The sequence below is a fragment of the Oncorhynchus mykiss genome, chromosome 11 (genome assembly GCF_013265735.2).
Source record: "Oncorhynchus mykiss isolate Arlee chromosome 11, USDA_OmykA_1.1, whole genome shotgun sequence".
In the NCBI taxonomy this organism is placed as follows: Eukaryota; Metazoa; Chordata; class Actinopteri; order Salmoniformes; family Salmonidae; genus Oncorhynchus; species Oncorhynchus mykiss.
Genome location: NC_048575.1, coordinates 60,304,850 through 60,331,732, shown reverse-complemented (window position 1 = coordinate 60,331,732; position 26,883 = coordinate 60,304,850). Strand labels below are relative to the sequence as shown.

At 44.2% G+C, this 26,883-nt stretch overlaps 2 protein-coding genes across 2 annotated transcripts in view; both read left to right on the top strand.

Moving 5' to 3' along the window:
- The window catches only part of LOC110536115 (coronin-1C-A), a 58,738-nt gene extending 35,633 nt beyond the window's left edge, over positions 1 to 23,105 (top strand). Inside the window, exons 3-11 of the mRNA XM_021621682.2 lie at positions 13,063 to 13,185; positions 14,623 to 14,752; positions 16,652 to 16,833; positions 16,986 to 17,105; positions 17,229 to 17,333; positions 17,580 to 17,725; positions 18,195 to 18,252; positions 18,513 to 18,755; positions 19,989 to 23,105. Coding sequence (XP_021477357.1) covers positions 13,063 to 13,185; positions 14,623 to 14,752; positions 16,652 to 16,833; positions 16,986 to 17,105; positions 17,229 to 17,333; positions 17,580 to 17,725; positions 18,195 to 18,252; positions 18,513 to 18,755; positions 19,989 to 20,108 — 1,227 coding nt within the window. The 3' untranslated portion in view covers positions 20,109 to 23,105. The remainder of the gene's footprint in view (positions 1 to 13,062; positions 13,186 to 14,622; positions 14,753 to 16,651; positions 16,834 to 16,985; positions 17,106 to 17,228; positions 17,334 to 17,579; positions 17,726 to 18,194; positions 18,253 to 18,512; positions 18,756 to 19,988) is intronic.
- Positions 23,106 to 24,763: 1,658 nt separating this feature from the next.
- LOC110536638 (P-selectin glycoprotein ligand 1) lies at positions 24,764 to 26,357 on the top strand. The gene is made up of 2 exons (XM_021622372.2): positions 24,764 to 24,861; positions 25,432 to 26,357. The coding sequence occupies exon 2, from the start codon at positions 25,442 to 25,444 to the stop codon at positions 26,183 to 26,185; it is 744 nt and encodes a 247-aa protein (XP_021478047.1). The 5' UTR covers positions 24,764 to 24,861; positions 25,432 to 25,441; the 3' UTR covers positions 26,186 to 26,357.
- The last annotated feature ends 526 nt before the right edge of the window (positions 26,358 to 26,883 follow it).

The following is a 26,883-nucleotide window of genomic DNA, read 5'->3' as shown; positions in this document are numbered from 1 at the left end:
AAACCCCCGAGCTGACAAGGCAGTTAACCCACTAGGCCGTCATTGAAAATAAGAATTTGTTCTTAACTGACTTGCCTAGTTAAATAAAGGTAAAATAAACTCAATGCCTAGGTTTACCTCCACAATATTCACATCCTAACATACCCTTGTTTGTACATTTTGCCTTGAATCTATTCTTCCACGCCCAGTCCTACCCTCTAGTAAACTCTCCTTCCAGACTCACATTAAGCATCTCCAATCCAAAATTAAATCTAGAATCACAACCAAGCCTCCTTCGTAAAACTGACCATCCTTCCGATCCTTGACTTCGGCGATGTCATTTACAAAATAGCCTCCAACACGCTACTTAGACTTCATCCAGTTTGCTATCACAGTGCCATTTGTTTTGTCACCAAAGCCCCATATACTACCCACCACTGCGACCTTTATGGTCTCGTTGGCTGGCTCTCGCTTCATGTTCCTCGCCAAACCCACTGGCTCCAGGTCATCTATCTTTGCTAGGTAAAGCCCCGCCTTATCTCAGCTAACTGGTCACCATAGCAGCACCCACCTGCATCACGTGCTCCAGCAGGTATTTTTCACTGGTCACCCCCAAAGCCAATTCCTCATTTGGCCGCCTATCCTTCCAGTTCTCTGCTTCCAATGACTGGAACAAATTGCAAAAATCACTGAAGCTGGAGTCTTATATCTCCCTCACTAACTTTAAGCATCAGCTGTCAGAGCAGCTTACATATCATTGCACATAGCCCATCTGTAGATATCCCATTCCTACTACCTCATCCCCATATTGTTATTTATTTGTATCTGACTGAGTATCTGACTGAGAGGTGGTAGGCAGAAGCGGGCATGGGCGCGTTAACATTCATTCAAACAGCACTTTCGAGCGTTTTGCCAGCAGCTCTTTGTTGTGCCGCCAAGCATTGCGCTGTTTATGACTTCAAGCCTATCAACTCCCGAGATGAGGCTGGTGTAACCGAAGTGAAATGGCTGGCTAGGTAGCGCGTGTTAATAGTGTTTCAAACGTCACTCGCTCAGAGCCTTGGGGTGGTTGTTTCCCTTACTCTGCATGGGTAATGCTGCTTCGATGGTGGCTGTTGTCGTTGTGTTGCTGGTTCGAGCCCAGGGAGGAGCGAGGAGAGGGACGGAAGCTATACTGTTACACTGGCAATACAAAAGTGCCTGTAAGAACATCCAATAGTCAAAGGTTAATGAAATACAAATGGTATAGAGGGAAATAGTCCTATTAAAAACGACAACCTAAAACTTCTTACCTGGGAATATTGAAGACTCGTGTTAAAAGGAACCACCAGCTTTCATATGTTCTCATGTTCTGAGCAAGGAACTGAAACGTTAGCTTTCTTACATAGTGTAACAGTATAACTTTAGTCCGTCCGCTCGCCCCGACCCGGGCTCGAACCAGGGACCCTCTGCACACAACAGTCACCCATGAAACATCGTTACCCATCGCTCCACAAAAGATTGAGGCTAAATTGATTTTATTGATGTATTATATTAAGTTAAAATAATTTCATTCAGTATTGTTGTAATTGTCATTATTACAAATACTTAATTTTTTTTATATTTTAAATCTGCCGATTTAATCGGTATCGGCTTTTTTGGTCCTCCCAATAATCGGTATCAGTGTTGAAAAATCATAATCGGTCGACCTCTAGACTGTACGTTTGTTTATTGCATGTGTTTGTCACACTGCTTTGCTTTATCTTGGCCAGGTCACAGTTGTAAATGAGAACTTGTTCTCAACTGGCCTACCTGGTTAAATAAAGGTGAATTTTTTCTTTCTTGACTCAACCCCCAATGTCAACGTAGCCTGTAGCCTCATAGCAGGGCACAGCGTTCAGATCAATGTGTCTTCGCATGTCTGTCTGACTCTCTCTGCCATGTCTTCTCTCTCACACACACACACACACACTATAGCCCATGTGAGGGTGGACAGGCCCATCTGCCCATGCTGTGCTGTTCACAGCCTGTTTGGGCAGCCAGCTGCTCAGAGCCTTTGTCTCTCGCTCACTCCCAGCCAGGCCCTTTGTCACAGCAGCATTCGGCCTGCTGAGGGGGGGCTGGATGTGGAACGAGGGTGCTGCTCCTTGAATCCAACCCCCAAAATATGTCCCGTACTGTGGCCCTCATTTTATCTTCATATGTTCTACCTCCCCTATCCACATCCAGCACTGTTGGTGTTAAGTCCGAGAACCACAGAAACCACAGAAACCCTCCATGTAAGTGTAGGTTTGAACTTTGACTGAAGGTGTCTTGAGATTTTGTCTTGATATTCACCCTTCATACTTTCCTTGCACTTGCCTATTATCCTGTGTGTGTGCTTGGACACGTTGGCCTATGCTTGAGCTTGTGGAGCGGTGTGTGTGTGTGTGTGTGTGGCCATAAGGTGCTTGTGGTATTGGTCAGTCAGTATCACAGAGATGAGCTGGGTGTGTCTCTGTGTAGGAGGTGGTTCCTGTGGCAGGCCAAGATGACTCAGCGCCTCGCCTCATTGTTGCTGCCTGCATGTTTGGCTGCGTCCTGTCAGGACCGAGAGGGATGTGTGGAGGTGTCAGGTGTCTGACTGAACGCATGTCGTCTTCAACCCTCATGCTTTCAATCTCCTTTCTCTGTGTGCGCCTGACGCAATGTAATATATTCCCTAATTTCCATATGAAGGAAGCAGTGGGAGACTGCATGCTGTAGCAACTGCACTGAGACATTCCTGCTTTGGCCTCTAAATCTGCCTGACCCAACTCTGTAGAGGGGTGGGGGGGGGTCTCAATAAGGAAAAAATAAATAAACCACTCTTTATGATTTATATTCTCATGCCTTGAAAGCCCTCATTTGAGTCAGTCAAGCATGAAATAGTTGAATTCTTCATGATGACTGGCTGGCTCAGTAGCCTCTGTCTTTATTTCCCATATGTAGTCACCATGTGTTGATCAGTGTGTTACAATAACGTTATTCTGACGGAGGCAGTAGGTTTCTTCTGTCTGTTCTGGGACTCTTTTGGGATAAAAGTACAGCCAGGACACTGTGTACGAGGTCATGTTCTAAACCAGTGGTTCAAAAACTCTTTCTTCACAGTAGAGGAAAATCAGATTTGGCCATGTTGTCTTTGGACCAGTCCTCAATCCCTCATTCATCCAGAGCTCACCCTTTTGGCTGAAGAGATCCCTGGGTGTGTGTGTGCGCGCACACGGTCTTCCCCACACACACACACACACACCAGGGTTTCCGTTAGTGGTACCTGACAGATTTTACCGGCAGCATTTAAATTAACTGGACATTTGAAATGTACCAGACCATGTGCATTAGGTGTGTAATCTTCCTTCTTACCGAATTCCGATGTGCACTTTGAAGATGTTAAAGCTGTTCCTTTACTTTTCCTCAGCCAACAAGACAAGTAGAACAGCAAAATCACTAGCCTATGTCAATCTACTATCCCCTATAGTGGAAAAGTATACCTATTCTATTGGTCAGCTTGTTGTTCTCTGCAAGAAAGAAATGGCCAATTCCAAACAGACTCTGGGACAGTTGTGGGATGATGGATCCCAAATTCATAGAACCATTAGGCTACATTGTTATAAGTAGCGAGGCTGATGCAACCGATCAGAACGATTAGCTTAAAATGTTGATAAACTATAAGCGCACTAATGTGCACAAGGCAGTAAGTTATACTCGAATGTTCGCTCCATAATGCAATTAGCAGGGGAAAAAGCGCTCGGCACGTGATGGAGATGAGAATTTCTGTTGCCGCCACATTTCTATGGTCTGGTTTTGACTAGGCTACTTCGAAGCAAGGTAAGACATACCTCATAATAAACTCAGCAAAAAAAGAAACGTCTATTTTTCAGGACCCTGTCTTTCAAAGATAATTCGTAAAATTCCAAATAACTTCACAGGTCTTCATTGTAAAGGGTTTAAACACAGTTTCCCATGTTTGTTCAACAATGAATGAACATGCACCTGTGGAACGGTTAAGACACTCACAGCTTATAGACGGTAGGCAATTAAGGCCACAGTTATGAAAACGTATGACACTAAAGGTCTTTCTACTGACTCTGGGGAAAAACACCAAAAGAAAGATGCCCAGGGTTCCTGCTTATCTGTGTGAACGTGCCTTAGGCATGCTGCAAGGAGGCATGAGGACTGCAGCTGTGGCCAGGGCAATAAATTGCATTGTCCGTACTGTGAGACGCCTAACTGTCCGCAATAGGCTGAGAGGCTGGTCAGAGGGCATATAGGCCTGTTGTTTGGCAGGTCCTCACTAGACATCACCGGCAGCAACATCACCTATGGGCACAAACCCACTGTCGCTGGACCAGACAGGACTGGCGAGAAGTGTCGGTTTTGTCTCACCAGGGGGATGGTCGGATTCGTATTTATCGCAGAAGGAATGAGCGTTACACTGAGGCTTGTGATCGAGGTGGAGGATCCGTCATGGTCTGGTGCGGTGTGTAATAGCATCATCGGACTGAGCTTGTCATTGCAGGCAATCTCAACGCTGTGCGTTACAGGGAAGACATCCTCCTCCCTCATGTGGTACGCTTCCTGCAGGCTCATCCTGACATTGACCCTCCAGCATGATAATGTCACCAGCCATACTGCTCATTCTGTGCGTGATTTCCTGCAAGACAGGAATGTTAGTGTTCTACCATGGCCAGCGACGAGCTCGGATCTCAATCCCGTTGAGCGTGGCTGGGACCTGTTGGCTCGGGGGGTGAGGGCAAGCCCCCCCCCCCCACAGTATTGTCCGGGAACTCGGTGAAAGAGTGGGATAACATCTCACAGCAAGAACTGGCAAATCTGGTGCAGTCCATGAGGAGGAGATGCACTGCAGTACTTAGTACCTGGTGTGGCCACCAGCTGCATTGACAGGTACTTTTGATTTTGGCCCTCTTTGTTCAGGGACACATTATTCCATTTCTGTTAGATGTATGTGGAACTTGTTCGTAGAATCTTGTTGTGTTCATAGAAGTAATTACACATTATGTTTGATGAAAATAAACGCAGTTGACTGTGAGAGGACGTTTCTTTTTTTGCTGAGTTTATGATATGAAGTTAAACGTTGTGGTTTCAAACATTAAGTATGTTTTCAAAATGCATACTCCCTCCACTGGTGTGAGGTGCTAAAGCCTCCCTACCGTTGCCTGTGCACTTGGATGGTGGATGGGAAGCATGCTTCAATTACCAGTTGAGAAATAAAAATACTAGCTATTTTTAATTGTGGCCATCAACTTTTATCACACGATTGCATTTAGGATTGTTGCACAATGATTTGACTAGTAAAAAAGCACATTTCACTCCAGCAGTAACGAACGAGCTGTTTGAGGCAAGGTAGCAGCAGCTCTCACGCTGACACATTTTCCACTCAAACTAGGCTCTGTATCTGTACGCTGTGCGGGTATACATAATGACCAACAAAAATACACACGCTGCAATTAATTCCACTAAATTTTGCAAAATGACCTATACACCGATAAGCATGACCGGTCAAATGTATTTATCAATGAATGGGCTAAAAAACAGTATTTTTCAATGGATTTGTATTTATTCTCACTGACACATTGCCTGCGCCAAATGTTTTTAATTTATCTGCTTTTCTTTTAATTTATTTATTTTGCCTAAAGCCAGCTCTTTCTGGCTGACTGAAACACACACACACACACACACACACACTCCCTACTTAACTCTTAAACATGCAAGAGGGGGGTATTGTAATGGTCTTTGCCCACTCTGCTCAATCTGTATTCCAGGAGCCCTATACTGCCTCTGCTACTGCTTTCACCACTGCTGCCACTGAGTCCTGCTGACTGCAGATTTTACCATATATGGCCATTCACTGCACCCTGCCTGACAGCCTTACAGGACCATTTCCTCCCTGCCTCGTCATTGGCTGCCAGCACTGCCAGTTCCCGGTGATTTCAGGGATAGGCTAGAGATGAGAGGCCTGGAGGAGAGGGAGATTTTTTTATGTCAAGTGTTGTATGTCAGACATTCTCTGTGCATCTCATTGCCATGTTCTGTTTGTTATTAGTGCCATAGATTTTCTAATTAAAGATTAGGACTATGCTTGCTTGGTGCAGGTTTTCATTGTGTATAATTTCCATATTTGTTTCTGAAAGGCAAGGAAATGTATGGAACATTGTGAATGAACCAAGTAGAATTTCTCCTCACTAGTGGTAGTGTTTTGCTGGTTGAGTGACAGTCATGTCCCTCAACATTTTGTTAATGAGGTTTGTAAGACATGCTGGGCCCAGGATTCATTCCTCTTTTGATCTCTATAAAAACATTTTTTCCCTAGGCAATAGTTTCCCCCTCTGTGTACCTGAAGGCTCTCCTAACCTAACTGGGCCTGGGCAGCCACATGTTGGTCTTGGCTCCTGCCCTGTCATCACTAATTTCTGACCACTTGCCCTCTGATCTACCCCTCTGATCTACCCCTCCATTCACGTGTTGAAGCTGGAGCATATCTCCAGCCATGTACAGTCAGAGTAGAGTGCCTCACAGTGGTGTCCAGGTTGCCTGTACTGTGCCTCTCCTCTCATTGTGCTGCATTTCTCATGGAGACCAGCCCAGGGTATGACCGGTATGCAGCCTCAGCCGTGCTCTCAAGGCCGTACACTCACAAAGGGAAGAGGAAAGGTGGACATTTCCATGGTGCCCAGAGGGGAAGCATGCGTGTAAGAGCCCTCCCATCGTGTGTCAGATGTTTTGCTGTAAGGATGTTTGTGCGTGATGCCTCTTGGGTTTTACGGATTCAAAGTGATAACCTCTTTGGGCTGAGATCTCTCTAACGTGATCGTTATAACAGCCAGTGAAAGTGCAGGGCGCCAAATTCAAAACTAACAAATCCCATAATTAAAATTCCTCAAACATACAAGTATTTTACACCATTTTTAAAGATACACTTCTTGTTAATAACACCAGTGTCTGATTTCAAAAAGGCTTTACAACGAAAGCAAACCAAACGATTATGTTAGGTGAGTGTCTAGTCACAGAAACACAGCCATTTTTCCAGACAAAGAGAGGAGTCACAAAAAGCAGAAATGGAGATAAATGAATCACTAACCTTTGATCTTCATCAGATGACACTCCTAGGACTTCATGTTACACAATACATGTTTTGTTTGATAAAGTTCATATTTATATACAAAAATCTCAGTATACATCGGCGTGTTGTGTATCCAACAGAAGTCAGAAATAGCATTATAAATATTCACTTACCTTGGATCTTCATCAGAATGCACTCCCAGGAATCCCAGTTCCACAATAAATGTTTGATTTGTTCGATAAAGTCCATAATTTGTCCAAATACCTCCTTTTTGTTTGCACGTTTAGCCCAGTAATCCAAATTCATGACAAAGTCAAATAGTTCCATTACAGTCTGTAGAAACATGTCAAACGATGTATAGAATCAATCTTTAAGATGTTTTTAACATAAATCTTCAATAATGTTCCAACCGGAGAATTCCTTTGTCTGCAATTCTACAATGGAACTCAAGCTAACTATCACGTGAAAGCGCGTGGTCAGCTCATGCCCCTCTGGCAGACCTATGACTCATTCCCCTCTCATTTTCCCCCACTTCACAGTAGAAGCATCAAACAAAGACTGTTGACATCTAGTGGAAGCCTTAGGAAGTGCAATTTGACCCCATAGACACTGTATTCGATAGGCAAAGAGTTGGAAAAACTACAAACCTCAGATTTCCCACTTCCTGGTTGGATTTTTTCCTCAGGTTTTTGCCTGCCATATGAGTTCTGTTATACTCAGACATCATTGAAACAGTTTTAGATACTTCAGAGGGTTTTCTATCCAAATCTACTAATAATATGCATATATTAGCAACTGGGCCTAAGTAGCAGACAGTTTACTCTGGGCACCGTATTCATCCAAGCTACTCAATACTGCCCCCAGCCATAACAAGTTAACTTTGCCATCGTCCATTTTGTTTTGTTGTATCTTATGAGGTTTGGACACAACTTTGTGTAGCTTCACTTACTGCTATCCAACAGGTCTGCTTGCTTGACACATTCTCTCATAGGATATCATACAGCACATAGCCTTGTCAAGGTCCTTAGGTGTTCTGGTCATTTACAGTATCATATATATAACAATCCAATGAAAAATGTATGTTGGGGACGGAGTCTGCTTTGGATTGCTTTATTCAATTCAGGCTTTAGCCTACTTATTTGATGGGTTGCCTCAATTGCGTATGATTTTGACCGTGCTATTCAGCCTTTCTACTCAAGTCAGTGGTTTGCTCAACTGTCTGTCGCATGTCTCAACTCCCACCTCCTTGTCTACATGAAACACACTCCTACCCAGTCTCCTGTCTCTCCCACTGGACTGTTTGTCGTGGAGATTATGACCAGTGGTCTGATCTGCCATTCCTTGCTTCTTTGCTGGTTTGATCTGTTTCAGGAGCAGCGCTTTAAAAAAAAAAGAAAAAAAAAGGTTTGGGGGCTGAAAGTGTTCTGTGATGTCACTCAAGGCAGGCATGTAAAGGGGCTGTGCCAATTAGCTAACAGTCTTTTCACTGTGTTTATACTTGTCGCCAGTCCTTGTACTCTGCCTGGTCTTTAGCTTAGAGCACTATTCTCTGTACTTACAAGCATCATTTATCAGCGCTTATCCTCTTATCTTCAGCTTTAGCAATTGTTCACCTGGCACCTTCTCCGGAATGGTTCCAGTTCAATACAGTTCTGTGGTTACCGAATTACATGGGGGTGAATTTTATGACACTAATTAGAATCAAGGCCGGCCGTATCTTTTGGCTACGTTTACACAGGCAGCCCAATTCCAATCTTTTTCCTACTAATAGTTTATTTTGACCAATCACATCTTTTCTCACCACATTTTTCTGAGCTGATCTTAATGGTCAAAAGTCCAATTAGGGAGAATTTTTTTTGTTTTTAGCAAAATTGGGCTGCCTGTGTAAACGCAGCTATACATACCTGCCTCAGGCTGTGTCTCAGGGAGGAGCAAGTCAGTCAGAGCAGAGGCAGGTTGCCACAGGCCAGGCCTCCTATTGCTCTTCACTATCTCTGAGAATCTAGCTTAGTTACCTGTGTTCACCTGAATCAAAGAAGTTGGACTCTGGATAAGAATGTCTACTAAAAGGGTTATGCATTGAGAAGTTGTGGTGTAAAAGAGTGTGTCGTCTGTTCTCCTCATAAACAGCAGCATGGTGGTGCCTGCCTTGGAAATGTTTGAGCAGTTTGGCTAGGATCTGTTTATTGGCAGTCCTTTCCTAACCATCAGTGACCTCACCATACACAACATTCCAGCCTTTTGTAGATGATCACAACGCTATCAAATGATATTTATTCAGGCTTGAAGCGAGATCCTCTCCTGTACTTCTCTCGGACCGTGGAATTCCATATTGTGTATAGCAAAGACAAACACGATTAACACCTCAGTGGTGCGTTTAACACTCCCGCCCCCTCTCTCTCATTAGTCACAGCCCTATCAGAGCTGCCTGGGGTGTGGGATGACTGGAACTACAGTCCCGCTGGACGGCATGTCAGCAGCCCTATGAGCTGTGTGTAAACAGGCCTACAGCAGCCGTGTGAACTGTTAACAGCCAGGCCTACAGCAGCCCCTTACTGCTGTTGGGCTCTGTCCCCTCTTCACAAGTCAACCATGTAGATTGTTGGTTGGGGGACAGTCTGTACTGTCCACCTAGTTTTTTTGGTGAAGAATAACTAAGCGTATCAATTGAACTGGTGTGAGAGATGTGTGTAACAGAGTTTCCATGTGAAATGTGAGTCTCCTGTAGAGTGCCGAGGTCCTCCCTAGACCCTGTGCACATGTTCCTAGTCTGCGAGTACGTACCAAATGTAACCCTGTCCCCTATATAACGCCCTACTATTGACCAGAACCCATAGGGCTCTGGTGAAAAGAAGTACACTATATAGGGATTAGGACGCCATTTGGGGAACTGTCTCTAATCTCTCTGGGGTCTGTGAACCAGGCAGTAGTTAGAGAACATGACACTGCTGATGTCAGCGGGAAATACCACAGACGGGCAGGCAGCAAATACCACTGAGACGGGCAGGCAGCAAATACCACTGAGACGGGCAGGCAGCAAATACCACTGAGTGAACAAAACATTAGGAATGCTAATATTGAGTTGTCCCCTTTTTGCCCTCAGAACAGCCTCCATTCGTCAGGGCATGGACTCTACAAGGTGTCGAAAGCGTTCCACAGGGATGCTGGCCCATGTTGACTCCAATGCTTTCTACAGTTGTCAAGTTGGCTGGATGTCCTTTGGTTGATAGATCATTGTTGTTAAACATGGGAAACAGTTCTTGACACTCTCAACCCGTTGTGCCTGGCACCTGCTACCATACCCCGTTCTAAGGCACCTACATCTTTTGTCTTACCCATTCACCCTCTGAATGGCACACAATCCATGTATCAATTGTCTCGAGGCCTTCTTTTAACCTGTCTGGATTTAACAGGTGACATCAATAAGGGATCATAGCTTTCAACTGGTCAGTCTGTCATGGAAAGAGCCTGAAGTTTTGTGCGCTCAATGTATTGGCCTATGTACTACACACACCCAGATCCTAGTCTGCCATCTGCACACCTTTTGTTGTCCCTGTGAAGAAGGTCTGCTGAAAACCTGCAACTCAACATGTCACAATCACATGAAGCCAGGGAAACCACACCTCTGCTGACATTAACGACATTATACATCCAACCACCCAGCCTGATGAAAAACATTGGGCGTGTTCCACATTGCGGCCGACTTTAAAGGCGAGTCAAAACTGACTGTACAAATCACCATGCATCATAAATAACTACTCAATAATATCAGTCAGTCACAATTTCCCCATGATGCATCAGTTTGATGCTCTCGAACACAGCTGCCAGCTAGCTGTATGTTGTTGATCTGAGCAAGGCCGAAGCAGCTAAGAGGAAATGCTAGTACTGAGCAGTATCCTGTGCTATTATAGGCCTAGCCTACATTGCTCTGTCACACCTGGTCCTCTGCTGCTATAGCCTAGCTAGCCTACACCCCCTTGACACCGAAATGTCTTTCCTGCTGCACATCCTGCTGCTAACAGGCCACTCCCCCCAACAGCGGGAGATTGAGAATCACTTTCAGGCCACTGCTGCAATATGGGCTGCTGTTTGTGACCACGTCAACCTTTGTCTCATTCCAGAAACTGCTCACCTCCCTCTCTGGCTATGTATTCCGAGGAGCCTATCCTTCCGTCCCGGGTCCAGAACAACGGCTGATTATTCTATGTTAGATTTCCGGGAGTGTTCTCTGGACAGGGCGAGGCATGGTCATGTGATTTTTAGATTCATATACACACGCAGGTATAGTACACTCAGACTTTGATCACTGATGTTGGAGTTTGTCACGGCCCAACGCTGCTGTAGGGAGGGCAGTGGGTTGTGGTGTGAACCAATTGACTGTCTTCTATGACCACAATCCCCATGGCCATGTCTGGCACTCCCAAAATGAAAGAGATTCATTTTAGTTTGTGTTGAACTACTGTGACTCACTGACCACTATCGTAATCAGGTTTTAACCTAACACTGTGTGGTGTATTGTGACGTGAGCAGCAGAGTTGAACTGGCCAGTCCTTTTTTGGCCCAGTGCCACAGCAGGCAGGGAAGTAATAGAGAAATATGGAGGAGACTTCAGACAACATACTGACTCATATCCTGGTCTGAAATGGCTGTCTGAGTCCTAGTGGCCAATCCACTGCCTGCTGTTACACAAGCATTTAGACATAAGGCCTAGACCGCCCACTCAGGTTCATCGTTTGTTACCTCCCTCTGTCCACATACGCCTCGATTACATGTCCATGAGGACAGAGCTTCTTCATACCTGAATATGCTTGTTCTCTCGGACTTCACGCTCTTAGGTTATCTGAATGGTCATTCTAAGCATTTATCTTGAGTTTGAAGTCAACACTAAAGGCTGGTGTGCCTAATGCTTACAGGCCCTGTTATTATGTTTTTCTAATGTCTACAGTAAAGACCTGGAAAAGCTCTTCTCTCCCTGTGACTGAATATGCAGCACTTATATTTAGCCCCTCTGAAACCATTGTTGTCATGGTGCCCAGTCTACTGCTAGAATGGCTGTGGGCATTGAGTGATTTTCATGAGGCAGACCATTATGCTTTAAATATGGCTGCAGCCAGCAGGGCTCTGTCTCGGTGACATCATCTGACTGTCGGGCTCTGTGGTGGTCTGGTTGGGCAATCAACTGACAGGAGCATGGAAAAGGGTGCGTCATTCTCCCGAATCCAACCCTTACCCCCCTCAGCATCTTCAGAATTCACACTGTGGAGAGCACCTGATTCTCCAATCACGATAGGGTCAGAGGTCAAGATAGTACCCGCCTTCAGACCAGACTGATGTCATCAGGAAGTCAGCTGATAGGGTGGGAAAGCCTTCCCTTTGTCTGGCTCCTTTGTTTTGTGTGTGTGATGGCTGGGGAAGTGATTTCTGGCCATCTGGCCTGTGTGTTGTATAAGGGTATTATATAAGAGGCTCAGATTGGAGGTTAGCTCAGGGTTTCACTTTAAAGAGCAAAAAATAAGCTTCTGCTGGTGTGCGTCTGACGTCATCACCACCAACATGCCATCATTTACATATTCAACAAGGGTAAGCTTTAATCTAAATGAGTCCTAGGATATAGCTATGTAGCAGAATTGTAAACAGAAATGGTTTTTAGAGGCTATGACAGTGCTAGGCTGGTGAGTCTCTCTGTTTGTGTCTCTGTTCCCCTCTATGCTCTTAATGCATTAGTGGACTGTGTAATTTGGTTGAAAACACAGATTTAAATACAGGTAGTCAAATGTGTCTGGTTAATGTTTGACTGAGCTCCTCCTCCTCGGGATGTTGCCCTCTGCTCACAGGGAACATCTCTATTGCATACTCCTTGTTTTGTACATGGTCTCTGGTTGGTCGGCCTAACCCTGTGATTTCATGGTTTAAGTTAAACTCAGGTCAAGTTGTTCCCTCAGATCACCAGGCATCATAGACATCCGTGACTGATCTCATGTCTGTATCTGCTTGTTTCTCCACAGTCGGGCCGCATTGACAAGGCCTACCCCACAGTGTGTGGTCACACAGGCCCTGTGCTGGACATCGACTGGTGCCCCCACAATGACCAGGTCATCGCCAGCGGCTCGGAGGATTGCACAGTTATGGTATGGTTACGATCACCCCTCTCCCTGACACACACCTCAGCAGAGACTGTGCCTTTCAGTGGAACTGTACAGCAATGTTTGTTCATACTTAACCTGTCCATCTACACACACCCTCTCTCCGATGCCAACCGACAGGAGATGACAAGTTTTGGTTGTGAAAGGCCAGATACTGATAGCGAAGGGAAGGGTGCTGATTCCGAAAGTGATAGGGTAGCTAAGCATGGGTGCAGGCAGGGCTCGCCCTCTAGTCTGGATTAGATTAGACGCAGAGAGAGACAAGTCGTATAGGAATCAGCTCTGGGGAATGATTTAGCCTTTTTTATATGGCTGAGGTCACTAACTTGTTTGAGGCTGGTGCTGTACTTTTCTCCATATGTCCTTATTTGGGCTGTGAACGGCAGTGATCAGTGTGCGCAGTGTACTTTGGTATGCTTCTACCACTTCCCCACCTGTAGGCGTTGACTTCCCCATGCAACTCTCTCAACACCAGAAGACCTGTCTGTGAAATGGATGCAGTGCTCCGAGTGCATTTACAGAAGTTGAACCGCCAAAGGTTCCTCTCTCTTCAGAACATTTCATATTGCTGCTAGAAATACACACCGAATTGGTTCCCTAAAAGTAATGTTGACTTTAGATTACATTTCCTGATGAGCTGCTGTTGACTGCTGTATCTGTAGTGACCTATTGCAGCTGGAGTAGGAGCTCTGATTAGTGTAGGGGTTCAGTAGTAATGCAGTGGTTTGACTACTGAACCACATGCCTTTCATAATGTCAGTCTACTGCTGTTGGCGATCATAGAGATAATGACTTTTACCTTTAGTCTTTATTTCCATAGATGAATGTTCTGATTCTGCCATCTTTACTGTATTTGTATAGTCTACTGGCTGTATTGTCAGTGGGAAGTAAGCTACTCAGGCTCTACGTCAGTATGGTGAGTGACTTTAGATCTCTGCCGCCCCCTTGAGTCATGGTTGTGTGATCTACTAACTTCCTGTCACAGTAATGTCAATCTAGAAGAGTTTTTGACAAGTTTGTTCATGTGAATGTACTGCTTTCTGCGGTCGATTTAGTTTAGTGCTTTACGACACGTAACAGCAGGGGAGCTGCAGCTATACTCTGACACTTTAACTCTACCTACATGTATATATTACCTCAATTACCTCGACCAACCGGTGCCCCCGCACATTGACTCTGTACCGGTACCCCCTGTATATATCCTCGCTATTGTTATTTTACTATTTGTTACTTTTATTTTCTATTTTTTCTTAACATATTTTTCTTACAAGCCCTTAAACCAACAATGCAGTTAAGTAAGCATTTCACTGTAAGGTGAAATGTATTTGGCACGTGACAAATATAATTCGATTTAAATTCAGTATGTGATGCATTATTGACCCTAGCTATGCCCTGACCTCTGACCCTTATCTCTGTCTGCAGGTGTGGCAGATCCCTGAGAACGGACTGGTTACTGGCCTGTCTGAGCCTGTGGTGGTCCTGGAGGGACACTCCAAAAGGGTTGGCATCATCACATGGCACCCCACAGCACGCAACGTCCTGCTCAGTGCCGGTGAGTGGTATCCTCTAGTGTTGCATGGTATACCAAAACGTCTGTACTTTTTCGATGCTAGAACATAAATGGTTCGGTACTATCATTTTTGTTACTTTTGCTACGTCTATCAAATTTCTCACGGATCAAGTCTGTATCAGCGCCGCTGAAGGTCCCCCTTAGTGCGAGCGCACTGTGCCTGCTCCACTTAGTCACTTTATCCTGGCGCCGGGTCTGCTGCACTGGGAGTCTGGGCTGCATCAGGTTTAGCTCCCCACAAATGCTGCACAGAAGTTTACACACTTGAATAATGCGACACGGCATGTAGAAATGTTGAACCTGTTAATTACTGGTCGCAAAACAATGTCTATACAGGCTAGAACACTTTACAATGCAATAACATTCCGTCAGCTTCCTGCTTTGTAGGCTAACTTTCCTTGCTAGCTTACAGCTGACGCTAACATCAATTCACTACTACCTGAGTACTTTGTGATAATATGCAAACCTTAATACAAAATATGCTGATTTCAAAGCTGATTGCCACAAACTTTATTCATTCACTTAATCGGTCTCATGTCTCTCCCAAAGATGATCTATTGCCTTAGCGAACTGACTGTGTGAGTAAGGCTCAGATGGACCGCCCCCCTCTTGCCTCGTGAATGATGTCGTTAAAGAGACAGCGCACACTTATAAAATAAATTACCTCTATGCAAATGTTGTTGATCAGTACGGTACAATATTAGATCAAAGTTTATTTGTCACGTGCGCCAAATACAACAGGTATTTCACCTTCACCTTACAGTGAAATGCTTTTAAGTCCCAAATGGAAGGGAAACAGATGAAATCCGCCAAAACCAGCTCAATTACTCAATGCATGCACACACACATTGAATATGCGTTCATCTGTATTGCGAATAGGCCTAGATTACATCTTGATTTACCCAGTTTATCAAAGGAGGTTTACCATTCCAATTAAAAAATGTACATTTTAGTTATTCAGCAGACTCTTATCCGAAGTGTCTCACTGCTTGAGTGTATACATTTTCCTACTAATAAATTATTACTATTGTTTTGTACTTGTTTTAACCAACAAAGTCAAATTTATTGTATAATTGATTCATTAATGCGTACATGTCTGTCTCTGACGTCAAACATTTCCAATGTAATGATGAACTCAGAAGATGCCTAACGATTGAACAGAGCAGTAGTGAAGTTTGTCTCCATGCCTTTTTTTGCCGTGGTATTGTGATGGTATCAACAGTTTAAATTCTGGTATCGTGACAACACTAGTGTCCTCCTGTCCTTATCATTATAGTTCTGGTTCAACCTGTGTGCCTCTGCTTTTGTGGTTGTATTCTCGGTCGCCATCAGCTCACTCGCTCTCATCCCCTCCTCGCCCTGAGAAAAGTGGTAACCTGCTGTGAGCTTGTCACTGTTACCCTGTGGCATAATTTTCCCCAAACACTGAGATGTCTGATCAACGCACATCTGTCCCCATTGACACACTGACAATTGCCTTAAAGGGATACTGCAAGATTTTTGCTATTGTGCTGTTTTTCTACTTACCCATTGAACTTACCCATTAGTCCATTGAACTTGTGGATGTCATTTGTTATGTCTACATGCAGAAGGAAGAGGTAGTTTCGCAAGCCAATGCTGACTAGCATTAGCACAGTGACTGAAAGTCTACAGGTACGCTAGCGTATGCTACTTTACCTATAGACTTCGTCATTGCTTAATTGCCAGAATCTCGCAGTATCCCTTTGAGAATGACCATATTCACAGTGTTTTCCCCCTCCATGTCAGAACCAAACCAGAATGAGCTAAGAGTTGTAGATGATATTATCTTGCCACATCAGTGATATTATGTCCATGCTTCTCTTGTGTATTGTGTGTTTGTTAAATGTGTGTAATCCTCAGGCTGTGACAACCTGATCATCATCTGGAACGTGGGGACGGGCGAAGCCATGATTCAGCTGGAGGATATGCACCCTGATGTCATCTTCAGCGCCTGCTGGAACCGCAACGGCAGCCTCATCTGCACTGCCTGCAAGGACAAGACCATCCGTGTCATCGACCCCCGCAAGGAGGAGATCGTAGGGGTGAGCACCACTGACAATAATTTTCACTAACAAACCTGCTGTATAGGGTTGTCAAATTCCGCAAACTTAACCTAAAAAAAATCTAATTTGAAGGAATCTCGGAGGTGAAAATTTAGGGTGTACGTACCTTATGTTGACCCTCTGTGTCACAGGAGAAGGAGAAGGCCCATGAGGGGGCACGGCCCATGAGGGCCATCTTCCTGTCGGACGGCAACGTGTTCACCACGGGCTTCAGCCGTATGAGTGAGAGACAGCTAGCCCTGTGGAACCCGGTGGGTCACCCCGTCCTCACCATCACAACTCTTGGCTGAGTCACAAACGGAACCCTATATTCCCTATATTAAAGATGTTACTGGACTGCTCAGTAACCAACTATGTCAATGTTTCATTTACAGCAAGCCATGGATGAGGCCATCTCAGTGCATGAGATGGACACCAGCAATGGAGTTCTCTTGCCCTTCTATGACCCAGACACCAATGTGGTTTATCTGTGTGGTAAGGTGAGTGGAGTTTTTCCCGAAGATTACATACATACACACCCATTTGATCTGCTGTGCAAGTGACTTATAACAAGTCTTACTTTGATCCATGAAGTTCTGCATGGTGAAGTGTTATCCATGAAGTCATTACTAAAACATTATACTGTATCTTAAACTTTATTCTATTGCTGCTCATTGAGTCATTAAAAAAATGTATGAATTCAGACAAGCACTAAAAGGCCGTCATCTTGTCTCTGTGGTTTGTAGGGTGACAGCAGCATCCGCTACTTTGAGATCACGGACGAGGCCCCATTTGTCCACTACCTCAACACCTTCACCACCAAGGAGCCCCAGAGGGGGATGGGATACATGCCCAAGAGAGGTCTGGATGTCAACAAGTGTGAGATTGCCAGGTAGGGCTGGCTGGATAGAGAAATGGATCATCCATTTTAGGACTGCTCTATCATATCTGAATATCATGTCTTGTTGGGCACACCCCTTATTCATTTCAGCAAGGTCTAGTGGGAAGGTCTAGAACCAAGTGGGGTAGTTCTTGGCCGGGTCTATGAGGTGGCCCTAAACGGAAGATGACTTGTAATGTGGCACTATTACCTGTCCATGTCCACCAGGAGGCAGCACATAACCACATGTTGGAGGAGAGCTCTCTCCTTATAAACGGATTAACTCCAGGCCCTGCCAACCAGAATTGTGTACCATGCAGTTATTCAACTCCATGTTTACTGAGGCTGCCTGACTATTGCCAGTGTCCTGGAAGTAGAAGTGCATTGGGCTGGGCTGCAGTGTTTGTAAAAGGATGTTAGACAGTGGGCCTGCTATGTGATGTTTTGAATAATACACTTATTTTTGCTTTTATGTTGGCAGGTTTTATAAACTGCACGAAAGGAAGTGTGAACCTATCATCATGACTGTGCCCAGAAAGGTGAGCTTCTTCATTCTGATCTAGACAGTCGATATATGAATGATTTCAACAATTAATGCAACATTTAACTGAAACGGTCTATTTTGACAGATAGAAAATGTTAGGGTGTTTTACTAGACACATATTAAGAAAGCAAGATCAATGAAGAATATCCATAGAGAATGCTTTTTTGTTCAGGATTGTTTAATCTGTGTCCAGGTAACGGGCCCTATGTGTTTGGTACAGCGTTCTCTAACAGCAGTCTCTGTGCCGCTCTGCAGTCTGACCTGTTCCAGGATGACCTGTACCCAGACACGGCAGGACCAGACTGTGCCATCGAGGCAGAGGATTGGTTCGAGGGGAAGAATGGCGAGCCCATCCTCATATCCCTGAAGAACGGCTACGTCCCTGGCAAGAACCGCGACCTCAAAGTGGTCAAGAAAAACATCCTGGACAACAAGCTGAGCAAGAACACAGAGAAAAGGGGCCCAGCCAACAAGTCTGCCTCGCCCACTCCATCCAGAGTGAGGACTGCTGTCTCTGTCTGGGGAGGACTCTGACTGGGTTGTATGGGAGAGACATAGTCTCTCTCCACTCCAACTCCAGTCCTAGAGTATCCTCAACGGCACACATTTGTGTTGTAGTCTTGACTAGCATACCTGATTCAACTCAGAGGGCCTGATGATTAGTTGACAAGTTGAATCAGGACTACAATAAAAATATGTACTGTTCGGGTACTAGAGGACAGGAGTTGGGAAACACTGCTTTATTTTATGTAAACAAGTACTACTCACCAGACACCAGGATATTATTCTGTATGTGCAATGTACCACTAGTGTTTTGATTGAAAGTTGACTGGATCAATATATCAACATTACAGTATGTATCTCCTTGGGTATGTACAGTGCTTTCCCAGGGCTAGTCTGATTGCCACACCCACCACCACAGTCATCAAATGGCCTTTAGTTCAGCCCTGGCCTTGACATATTGCAGCTGGGGCCTTGGAACATGAAGAGTTTGTTGGCTGGGTGTGTTTTAGAAGGGGGTGGCTGCCTGACTTCATAAGGTGGTTACTAGAAGTCTCCACCCCCATCGCTCTCTGACTCAATGAGGGGCGGTTGCTGCTCCTGCCCTACCTCACCCACAACACAGCTGCCCACGCAGGGCCCAGCCCTGGCCTCCACTTCGATCTGCAGCTCTGGCCTGTAATCATGGCAGACTGGGCTGCTGCTCTGCAGCCTGCAGGCGCTCCATGTTAACCCTCAGGGTGCTACGGGATACTGGAGCCCTGCATGTCTGCAGCGTAGAATGCCTGCAGGGATAGAATGGACCTCCGTATTAAAAATAAACACACACACAGTGTGTAGACCAGGGATCAACTAGATTCAGTCACGGGCAGGCGATCAAGGGGCTGGTACATAATTACAAATATTTTGTAGACTGTAAAATGACCGCAAGAAGCTCAAAACCGATATAATATTTGAAGAAAACATTTGGAGCTGATTTGCTGGTGTTTTTACAGCTTTTTTTTTTAATGTCCAACAATAAAAATAATGTATTATTATAATAAAAATATCTATAATTGCTCATTTGGGGGCCAAATAAAATCACCTACAGGCTGCCAGTTATGGAACCCTGCTGTAGACCCTGAATTTACAGTCATTTTGTCTTGGTGCAAAAGCTTTAACTATACTAGGACTGGTACCAACATCTCCAGAAAGGGCCTCATGTCTTGCTCCTGTCTCTGTATTCCTCAGAAAAACGAAGCCAAGCTGGATGAGGTCTTGAAAGAAATCAAATCCCTCAAGGACCTGGTCAGCAGTCAGGAGAAGCGAATCATCCAACTCGAGGAGCAGATGTCCAAGATCGCCATTTAAGGACCCTCCCCCCAAAATTCAGGACGATCCATTGGCTAGGAGCTGGGCGGGACCCGTCACTGCCAATCTCAATGACAGCGTTCTGCCTGAAACCTGCCTAGCAATGATCCCAAGCAACATTCCGATATTAACTTTTCTTAGCCAGCCCCTAACCCTCAGTTAACATGATGGAATAAGAGAGAAATATGGCAAACTATTCCATTCCTTTTAATAAGTGGCGGTTTATTCTTGTATGTTGTATGAAAAAGTCTTGCATATTCCTTTTGCTTTTAAGATTGTGACCAAGAAAATTCCAATGTGAACCATTTCTATTTGGGTAAACCCAAATGTTTTATATGTAGGTATCAGTATATTGTCTTCCCCAACTACTTATGTTGCCAAATTTTAAAGGAGTTATGTTTACACCTCCTTGACAGTATTTTTCTTTAAAAAAAAAATGTTTCTCTTTGTTTTCCAGGAAGACTCAAAATACAAACTATAAGGGACAATGCAATAGGCTGGAAATGTGAGGAGGGGGATGGCAGATTTCAATAATCAAACAATTACTGTAAAAGACAATGGAGGAGAACCAACTCATTATGGGAAAATATCAAACACTCAAGCCTGATTTATCATAGTACTTCTGTTGTCTTTGCTGAAAAGCTCTGAGGTGGTGGTGTGATTCTTGCTGTAAGTGTTCTCGCTCTCCCGCCTGACTTTTCTGAACCTCTAAATTCTTCCCTCTCCTCCCATCTTAACAGGACCATTGTCTGTACATTTGTTAACATCTCCTGATTCTGGCCAGAGTTAATACATTCGTGTATATTCTACTCAAGAGATTTGAATTTCCACTGTTTATTCTCCATCTTTAATCTCTCTTACTAAGCAAGCCGCAAACATGCAGTCCTTACATATCATTTAATACCTGGTATAACTTATGTTTGCAACTTGAACAATGTTTTGATCATCTCCATCAATTTTGTGGAACAGAAAGGGTATGAGTGGACTCCCCTAGGCTTTGTAGATGTCACCCTGCACCTTGTACTTCTTGTAGCCTTAGATGTTCACTTGAACTGTTTTTCTTTTTTGGAGTTGTTTACAATGCACATGCCCAATCCCAAAATCATTTTCAATCATTTAGTTGACCTCTGCCATCAGCATTGTTAGCGTTCCTGTCATTTAGGTGACCTTGGCTACCATCAGCATTGTTGGCGTTCCAGTCTTATGAAACAAATGTGCCATAGTTTGCTACTATGTTCCTTGTTTGTTTGTCATTGTCCCCCTCTGGCCCTGTGACACAGATGGTATGTGTGTACTGTAATAAGCTCTGCACTGTAAGTTACAGTTCTGCTGACTCATGACATGGAGCCACCTGGGTGGCTTGTACGGGTTCTTGTGGCAATGTCCTGTGTGCTGCCCAGAGAAGGACCAATGGAATTGTGTTCTATGTAGCTGGTAAACATTTCCAGACTTTTAGCAGTGTATCAGCCTTGTTCTGCCTTTGATTTGAGGTGTTTATGCTGTCATAAACCCCAATGTTGAACCGTGCCCTTGTGTTCAGGGTGTGTGTGTCAGGATGTTCACTATTCACCACTTCATTGGCCCATATCCATACAGCCAACCAGAGGGTGAGTAACAGGGGTGTGTCTGAGACAACAGTTTTGACTGTTGGTTGACAAGAAGTAACATGGAGAAGGAAGGCTTTCAGGATGTGTGAATTTGTCTCGTATGTCTTTGGCCTGGTTGGAGTTGTAGAGGATGTACTTTTTAGTTTTTTGTGTTTTTTTTTTCTCCAGATAATGCGAGGGGATTTTTAGATTATATGGATTCACCATAGGGTGTGACCAAGGTTTTGGCCTATGATAACAGAATTGGGTGGTATGGTGATGTTAATATACTGTGCGTTTTATCCTGTGCTTCCTTCTCCGGCTCTCCCGTTGCAGATATCCCACTATGTACTTCCTTATCAGGATTTTAAATAGTTTCCCCTTAAATACATGGTCACATCACTAGAGAATCAGAGGAACAAGGAGTCGTTTGGATTGTCCGACTATTTGATGGTGTTGCCAACTGCGATAATGGTTCTGTTGTCATGCTATTTTTGTTATGCCTTTTTTTTCAGCGGGAGGGTGGGTTAGGTTTACGGTTCAGAGTTTGTTAGCCTTTAAAGTTTGTTGCCACTGAAGAGATCAGAAATGCCAGAGTTGTGCACAGGAAGTGCTTAATGATGACTGCGGTTTGAGAATGGTGTGAGTTATTTAGCAGGAGAGAGTGGATAGGCACCCTGAGAGGAACTTTGACAGTGGGTTTTGGGCATAGAAAGCACTGAGAAATGTATGCTTATATCAATCACTCCATCCTGGCCTCACAATCTAAGATTACATCAGAGGATGCAATTTTACTCTAAATATGCATCGTCTGGTGTTCTGTAATATTTTATTGGGGTTAAGAATTACTTCAATGTGTTCTACTGTGCTGTAGAGATATGAATCTTGTCAGGGGAGGATGTCTTGGACTTTGTCCTGTACTGCCCTGTAAATGTTTCTCCTCAGCCTCCTTGGTCTACCCAAGGCAGCGAGACCTGTGATGTTTGGAATATTGGTGAATAGCTATTTAAAGGGACACTAGGTTGGAGAAATATGTTGTAGAGAGATGTATGTGATGTTTGAAATAAAGGCCTAGAAAATGATTTAAAGCTTTGTAAATATTTGTTTTCATTTTTTTCATTTTTTTTTTGTATTGTTGTTTTGGGCTGCAGTGTGTTTGGGAGTTGGGTTCTGGTGGGTTTTGAACGTTACCTCTTGTCTGCGTTCCTTGCCATAATGCGTCATGACTGAACAGAATCTCCATTCTATCACAGGTATTATAAATACAAAAAGAGAAGTTAATAACAGAAGAAAAACAAACAAGGATTCAGCCTCTTGTGGAGGTCTGTAGAGCATTTTTGTTCATTTTTTTTTCTGCTTCAAGTATCAAACTTATCGATTATCAGAAAAATGAATAAAGAAATAAAAATAAGTATTCTGTTGTCAAGTTAATGAGTGATGCAGAGGACTGGGCAAACATGAGATGACCATCTTCAAACAAGCAATATCTGAGACTCAGTGCCTTAGGAAAGTATTCAGATCACTCAACTTTTTCCACATTTGGTTATGTTACAGCCTTATTCTAAAATGGATTGAGTTGTTTTTTCCCCTCAATCTACACACAATCTACACACAATACCCCATGAAAAAGCACCAAACAGATTAGTAGAATTATTATTATTTTTTTTAAATACATTTGCTAAACTATCACATTTACATAAGTATTCAAACCTTTTACTTTGTTGAAGCACCTATGGCGGCGATTACAGCCTCGAATCTTGGATATGACGCCAAGCTTAGCAAACCTGTATTTGGAGTTTCTCTCATTCTCTGCAAATCCTCAAGGTCTGTGGTTGAATAGGGAGCAATGCTGCACAGCTATTTTCAAATCTCTCCAGATGTTCGATCGGGTTTAAGTCTGGCCTCTGGCTGAGCTACACAAGGACATTCAGAGACTTGTCCTGAAGCCACATCTGTGTTGTCTTGGCTGTGTGCTTAGGGTCGTTGTCCTGTTTTGGAAGGTGAACCTTCGCCCCAGTCTGAGGTCCTGAGCGCTCTAGAGCAGGTTTTCATCTTTCCCTCGATCCTGACTAGTCTCCCAGTCCCTGCTGCTGAAAAACATCCCCATAGCATGATGCTGCCACCACCATGCGTCACCTTAGGAATGGTGCAGGTTTCCTCCAGATGTGACGCTTGGCATTCAGGCCCCAGAGTTCAATCTTGGTTTCATCAGACCAGAGAATCATCTTTCTCATGGTCAGAGTCCTTTAGGTGCCTTTTGGCAAACTCCAAGCGGGCGGTCTTGCCTTTTACTGAGGAGTGGCAGGGCGGCCAGTTCAGTTGGCCGGGTGGCAGGCTCTAGGAAGAGTCTTGGTGGTTCCAAATATCTCCCATTTAAGAATTATGGGGGCCACTGTGTTCTTGGACCTTCAATGCTGCAGACATTTTTGGTACACTTTCCCCAGATCTGTGCCTCGACACAATCCTGTCTCGGAGCTTTACGAGGAATTATTTCGACCTCATGGTTTGGTTTTTGCTCTGACATCATATACTGTCAACTGTGGGGAATTATACAGACGGGTGTGTGCCTTTCCAAATCCGGTCCAATCAATTGAATTTACCACAAGTGTACTCCATTCAAGTTATAGAAACAACTCAAGGATGATCAATGGAAATAGGATGCACCTGACCTTAATTTTGAGTCATAGCAAAGGGTCTGAATAGTTATGTAAGGTATTTCATTTTTACCTTTTTTCTTTACATTTGCACACATTTCTAAACATGTTTTCGCTTTGTCCATTATGGGGCATTGTGTTTAGAATAATAAATTAATTTTAGAATAAGGTTGTAACGTAATAAATGGGAAGGTGTCTGAATACTTTACTAATGCACTGCATGTCAAGTTACGTGTACGCTCATATACTTTTGCTCTCACATACTTGCTATTCTTTATCAAGAGATTCTAGCTTTCCTTGTATCTGAAACCCATGTATGCCACCATTCCTCATTTGTAAGTGTAACACTTGTCAGTGTTTTATTTTTTTAAACAGCTTCACTTCTGTGAAAGGCAGCATGCTTCCTGTATTCCTCACAGATCAGCCAATGTCTCGCTTCTTGCTTGACGGTGAACAATCTGCTGGTTGAGGGGCCAATGTACCACAAAACAAGACTTCTCCTCCAGCATTTGGGTAAGTGTCATAGCAGTGGGGTGATCAGTAGTGTTGGGCTGCATGAGCTAGTATACAGTTTCTACAAAGTCTCCACTTTCTAAAAGAACCTGTAATTAGGTTGATTTAGTTTTTTTTCTGAAATGCTGAGGAAGCGTTGCAACATCACTGATGGGGTGGATTTAGATGTATTACAGATCATTATCTGTCAGTCACTGTCACTAACATTTTTTGTAAAGGAAATTGATCCCTTTACACAGGCTCAAAGTGATGTTGATGAGCAACACCATCTTAAATATTAAGCCAATGTATACCGTGTTATTACAAGTATTGGGTATTTGTGCTGGCATTTCGGTGCAGTGTTCTGTAATGTATCACACTAGATTACAGAAGGCCAAGTTACTTTTCACACTTTGTCTCATAGCACTTATCACATTGGTTCTTCCTTAGCGCATGCTAAGGTAGTGTAAAACAGGAAGGCTTGAATTGGGCATAGCTATGCCTCATAGTTTTGTGATGAACGTCTGCGTTGTACCACTGTTTCCTTGAACATAGTCTTTACATTTTTGCTGTTATCATTTCCCTTCGCAGATTTGCCACCATGTTTACCCCAAAGCCTGGGAGATATCTAGCTCTTGTGTTCCTTCTGGTTCTGTCAAGCAAGGCGGTCTCAAGATGTCTACTTAGCCATGGGGAGGTAGCAACCCATGGAACCCAGGAGTCGAACCTGTCTGAGCTACCACCTCAAACAACGCCCCCTGTAGCCCTCACCAAAGACCTGACCAAGAACGCAAAAGAAGTCTCCGTTACCCAGCAAACAATGAGAACTGAAACCTCAGAGACAGACCATGAGACTGAGCTCTCCCACACCACTGTGAGAGTTAAACAAACACCTGTCCCATCCGCCTTGCATCCACCTAACCTTACCAGTGCCATCAACTCCTTCACAGAAGGGACAGCAAAATCCTCCATTCCAGGAAGCGTCAGTGTCTCGAACAGAGTGACATGCCCGACCATGACCCCTAAGGGGAGAGGGCTGGTAGGTCAGTGCCTGATCATCATGGCTGTGCTGGCTGCTGTGATAACAATGTTCATTGTCAGCACCGTCATCCTCTTGACCAAGCTGAGGGGCAGCAGATACAGACACAGGGCCCAGCAGCTGCAGGGACAGGGCACAGAGATGGTGTGCATCTCAGCAGTGGTCCCCACCAGAACCACTTATGGTGGCCAGGGGAGATACAGATGCCCCACAAGCAACATCACCCTAATGCCCAGCACAGAGGACAGCGAGGGGGACAATCTCACTCTCAACAGCTTCATCCCAGACGTTGACGGATGCTTGTAACACTTCAGTCAAACTCGCAATTCACAATAGCACACTTGCGCTTTGTCAGCTACGTAGCAAATGTTTTGTACTTATACAGAAAAAGAAGTGCCTTGCTTATCTCACTTATTCTAATGAGAAATACACATCTATCACTATTGCTGTACATACTGAATAAAACATTTTAAAAATGTTTCTGTCGTACTGAATTCTTCAACCTCTATCGAATCTTATTACAACAATGCTGAGGCAAGAGGTGCTCCAAACAGCCATGGGCAAAACAGAAGCCCTGCAGTGCCAGCAGGGATGTAAGTTCTGAGGCACATGTTTGTAGCTGACTGTATATTTTCTGTTAGGTCTTTCATCATATCACACATGTACAAACCTATCTGTGAGCTGGTCTTGTAGGCTGTGTGGAGACGGGCTGTAATCTGGAGCACATAATTAGAGATCTCTGTGAGAAGCAGGGGGAAAATAGGGACTCGCCCTGTGGAGAACATAAATACCCACTAACTGTCAACGTACAAAACGTGGTCTTGTCCATTTTAGAGAATACTGATTCAACTGTGTGTAATGGCAAGGGCGAAGTAAGTACTTTGTCTTTGATATTGAAGAAAGTACTGCAAATGTTGTGCTACTCCAGTGCTTTAATCCTGCACTAACATTGACCACATTTCGGCTGAATTTTGTATTTGACCTAATCGCTCAACTTTCAGGAT